The 5030-nt window shown below is 37.7% G+C and overlaps 1 protein-coding gene across 2 annotated transcripts in view; it reads right to left on the minus strand.

Moving 5' to 3' along the window:
* The window catches only part of LOC109544899 (irregular chiasm C-roughest protein), a 143870-nt gene that overhangs the window by 21103 nt on the left and 117737 nt on the right, over positions 1–5030 (minus strand). For both annotated transcript variants that reach the window (XM_019915320.2, XM_048668902.1), the window contains exon 5: positions 2673–2867. In XM_019915320.2, coding sequence (XP_019770879.1) covers positions 2673–2867 — 195 coding nt within the window. The remainder of the gene's footprint in view (positions 1–2672; positions 2868–5030) is intronic.

A 5030-nucleotide genomic window follows, 5' to 3' on the forward strand; every position in this document is an offset into this window, starting at 1 on the left:
AAAAGTTCGAAGGATTTAAAATTAGAAACTTTATGCCAAAGTGCAAGATTTTAATTAGGGTAAAACCGATCGAAAAATTGTCTGCATAATGGAATGAAAAAAAGCATTTTTAACCAATTTGATAATAAACGAAAAAAAAAAAACGATTTTGCTGTTCGAGTTAAATGCTGCTCTCCACTTTATTTGTATCAAAATCTACTTTGTATTCTTATTTCCGCAAAACGTCGTTCAGAACCCGTTCAGTTCTTCCGCAGAACTGAACGGGTTCTGATGAGAACAGTGTAAGCGTTCAAGCAACCCACTTCTGAAGATGCAAGCCACTCGTGCTTGCGAAACGTCAAGAAGAAATTCTACCGAACGACGGCCTAAAAACCCGAAAAACCCATTAGTTTCAAGGAATGGCCTCGAAAGTCTATCTCTTTTGATGATACGGATGTCTGTTTGGTTCAAGCCAGAAATGTGTGTTTTGCTCAATAAAGTGGATTTGAAATCTTAACTGTTCCTAGTCCATACTTTCATAGATTACGTTTCAAAGGAGTTTCGTAACATAAAGGTAACAATAAAAATGAGTTTCGCCAGGTGCATGAAAAAAGGCCGTCAAAATCACCAGATCTAATCCTGTTAATTATTTGCCCGGCTCAAAATCACGAATTTCAGCAACTTAAACAGGGATTTTTAGTTGAGTTTAGTATTGCAAAATTTCTTGCTGCTAGCACTCGCATATGTTCCCAGAATTGAACAGCGAATAGTAATTTAAATGACTGCTAATTGAAATACTTCGAAATTCCACACATTACAGTGTGAAAATTAATTATGTTGCACAGGAGCATTTAAACAATTCCCATATAAATTTCTGGCTGAGTTCATAATATCGGCAAAATTAACATATTCGCCTAGTTAGCGGGTGAAATACATACAATAAAACCGGATAATTTGCTGTTTGCAGACGATTAAAACTTTTTTTTGAAACAAAACTATAAAAAAAAAACGCCTGAACACTCGAACAAAACAGCTGCTTAACTAGTTGAGTTTGGCCATCATAACCAGTACTTTGGCATCGAAGTTCTGAAATTTGAGGGTTTGTTTTAAACAGCATATAAAGAAGTCGTGCAAGCAAAGCCGAACAATGGAAACCTTCCACAAAGCCGCAAAGAAGATGATAAATTTAATCTCTTGTCACGTCGTCACGTCTTTGTATGCCCAGTTCTTTTTCAGTTTTATTCCGCAAAAAAAGTGAACGAACCCATTGTAGGGAAGTTCGGAAGTTTGTTTTGGTCATTCTTGAGTTTGCATATTCCGCATTGTCCCGAGTTGAATCGGGAAGTTTTGCTTCATTTTCAATTAATCAACTCAATGTTCAGTTGTAGTTGGTTGTATGTGAGCACTTTTTATTTACGCCTTAACCAGACTTGTCTCGTTAAAAATCTGAATTGTGCGAATTTGCAAAGTTCCCCGTCATTGAACGAATTAGAGGCCAATTGCGAAGTTTCGTAACCGGTGAACTTTACGACGGCATTTTGAAATATTCGCAAAGAATAAACGCGCGGTGAAAGCAATTTTTAGCGAAAAAAACTTTGACTCGCAAATAAATCTCAGCGAAATGATACTGGCGAAATTGCGTACTGGAATTTAATGAAGCAACGAAGTTAGAGAATATTTACGTCCTAGAGGAGAATTTTAATCTCGGTGAAACTTTTACGGCCACCTTCTGCCTACTTTTCCTGGTCATTTTCTCGCTGTTCGCAGGAAAAGCGAAATTTATTAATGGGGCAAATTGTTCATTTGCTTGTAAACTTCGCCCACCTCACACATAAAACAACAATCATTTTCACTCATTTCATTAAATCGGTTCAAGCTACTGAATTATTCAAACAGATTCTTTAGTCTAAAATAGTTAATGGGAAATTACTAATTTATGAAAGTTAAATATTAATTCGACATGGTGGCATGGACTTGGATTTCGAGTTTTCAAGTTTCAATATTCAGAGGGTCTGGAAAGTTTCGAGCACAACTACTAAATAACGAAAAATTTTAGCATTGATTTGCTCAACTCAAACAACTTAAGTTCGAGTCGCTACCCAAGTTAAATAGAGTGAAGGATCTAAGATCCTTTTAAATAAAATTCAAGATTTTCTAGTCAATTGCTAGAATTTGCAACTTTAATAGCATAAAACGCAGGTAAATTCAAGCATTTTATAGCTTCGTCGACCCCCATTCCAGGTGGTTTTAACACCGCTGAAGATGCCAGAGAAACTCAACCACTTTTATCAACGAACGCCAAAGCGCCAGTCTGTTGAAACTGTAGACGTTTTCGGTTAATTCATGTTGGTTATCGATCTGTGCCACCCGAGCAATCAGATGATAATAAATGAAAACCAGAGCTGTCAGGAAATATACAACAGGAGACAGGGAAACAATTGACTGTTCCCTGCAGATGTTCGGCGATTTCTGGGCGAATAATAGTGGCGATCAGAGGATGGCCAGGAAGGTCAAACGAAGCAAAACATGCTCATTGTTTTTTTGCACATTGAGAAATGACTGATGTTAACTTACACAAAAACCTTTGATTTGACTATGCTTTTTCCTGAGTGATGGTTAGAAATTTAACTGAATAATGATAGGAAATACGGGCAAGAAAAAATTAAAGAGCCTGTAAATCTCTTCATACTTACACATGACATCCAGTCTCACTTCTATGCTGCTGGACTTGGTTGCGTATGATTCGTGAACAGCAACACAGCTCAACATGCGACCATGTTTCTCTTTGGAAATCGTCATTTCCAGCACCGAAATTGCCAGCCACGTTTTAGTGTTATCCAGTTCTGTTGTGTTGGTTTGATTGGGTGATGACGTGATTTCCTGCTGATCTGCAACAATTAATCAACGGTCACATTTCACGGACCGGAGTGAAGCGGTTAAAGAGTAAATTTGGCTGCTTTCTAAACTAGCGGGTTCGTTTACAAACTCGCTGAAACTAAGGCAATTTCGAATAAAAGTGGATACTTTAGAAACTAACCAGCTCGCTTGGATCGTTCATAAACTATTCAACTTAACCTAGTTTAAAACTAAAGGGTTTTTAGGCCGTCGTTCGGTAGAATTTCTTCTTGACGTTTCGCAATCACGAGTGGCTTCCATCTTCAGAAGTGGTTTGCTTGAACGCTTACACTGTTCCGATGCGATTCCTCGGGCACAGTTCGTATTTATGCACGAGTTGCATAAATAGAGCAAATTTCACTCTAAAAGTCCTCATAGTTTCTTTGGATCGCAAAAGATTTTTCCACGACGGCCTAAAAGCTCGAAACAAAAAAAAAATATTTAACAAAAAATATTGAATACCAAGACCAAAAATGCGCAGTTAAACCGAACAAATGGTTCAATAAAAATCAGTCAATAAGATTACAAAAATCAAAAAGTTCAGCGCTGAGAATACTGAAATTTGACCCAAATTAGTAGGAAGAATCCTACTATTGAAACTAATGGGTTTTTCGGGTTTTTAGGCCGTCGTTCGGTAGAATTTCTTCTTGACGTTTCGCAAGCACGAGTGGCTTGCATTTTCAGAAGTGGTTTGCTTGAACAGTGTAAGCGTTCTTGCTCATTTTGCCTCCGAGATATGAGCAAAAAACGGGGCGGAAAACATGAAATTTTGGCATAATCTTGAACCTAAGTGTTTCTTATTCATATTTGGCTTTCAGGGTCAAAACTACTCAAATTTCCTCACTCACGTTGTTACGGCTGAATCGACTTTTCAATTCTCTATCCAACGATGCCAAAACGAATTCTGTGGCTCGAATGGTCCTTGAAAAACTTCGAAGAAAGCAGCGCCATGTTCAAGTGGATTTTGCAACTCAAAAAAAACCACGCAAATCTAAAACTTGAATTCAAGCCTTTTTTGAGAAAACTGCCAACAATTCCTTATCGATGGTTCACTTGCTAAAAAGGCCCTTTATTTCTCTCTAGAATGATGTACAAATGAGCGTTCTTGCTCATTTTGCCTCCGAGAAATGAGCAAAAACGGGACGGAAAACATGAAATTCTGGCATGATCTTGCACCTAAGTGTCTGATATTCAATTTTCGCTTTCTGTGTCGAAACCACTCGAATTTCCTCACTCATGTTGTTACGACTGAATCGACTTTTCAACTCTATATCCAACGATGCCAAAACGAATTCTGTGGCTCGAATGGTTCTTGAAAAACTTCGAAAAAAGCAACGTCATGTTCAAGTGGATTTTGCAACTGAAAAAAAACCACGCAAATCTAAAACTCCTTGAATTCAAGAATTTTTTGAGAAAACTGTCAACATTTTCTTATCGATGGTTCACTTGCTAAAAAGGTCATTTATTTCTGTCTAGAATGATGTACAAATGAGCGGTCTTGCTCATGTTGCCTCCGAGATATGAGCAAAGAGGGGACGGAAAACATGAAACTTTGGCATAATCTTGAACCTAAGTGTTTGATATTCATATTTCGCTTTCTGGGTCAAAACTACTCGAATTTCCTCACTCACGTTGTTACGACTGAATCGACTTTTCAATTCTCTATCCAACGATGCCTAGACGAATTATGTGGTTCGAATGGTTCTTGAGAAACTTCGGAAAAAGCAGCGTCATGTTCAAGTGGATTTTGCAACTCAAAAAAAACACGCAAATCTAAAACTTCTTGAATTCAACCCTTTTTTGAGAAAACTTCCAGCATTTCCTTATCGATGATTCACTTGCTAAAAAGGCCATTTATTTCTCTCTAGAATGATGTACAAATGAGCGTTCGTGCTCATATTGCCTCCGAGAAATGAGCAAAAACGGGACGGAAAACATGAAATTTTGGAAAAATCTTGCACCTAAGTGTCTGATATTCAAATTTCACTTTCTGGGTCAAAACTACTCGAATTTCCTCACTCGCGTTGTTACGACTGAATCGACATTTCAATTCTTTATCCAACGATGCCAAAACGAATTCTGTGGCTCGAATGGTTCTTGAAAAACTTCGAAAAAAGCAGCGTCATGTTCAAGTGGATTTTGCAACTAAAAAAAAA

The sequence above is a fragment of the Dendroctonus ponderosae genome, unplaced genomic scaffold (assembly GCF_020466585.1).
Source record: "Dendroctonus ponderosae isolate FM_Combo_2020 unplaced genomic scaffold, Dpon_F_20191213v2 Dpon_F_20191213_8, whole genome shotgun sequence".
Lineage (NCBI taxonomy): Eukaryota > Metazoa > Arthropoda > Insecta > Coleoptera > Curculionidae > Dendroctonus > Dendroctonus ponderosae.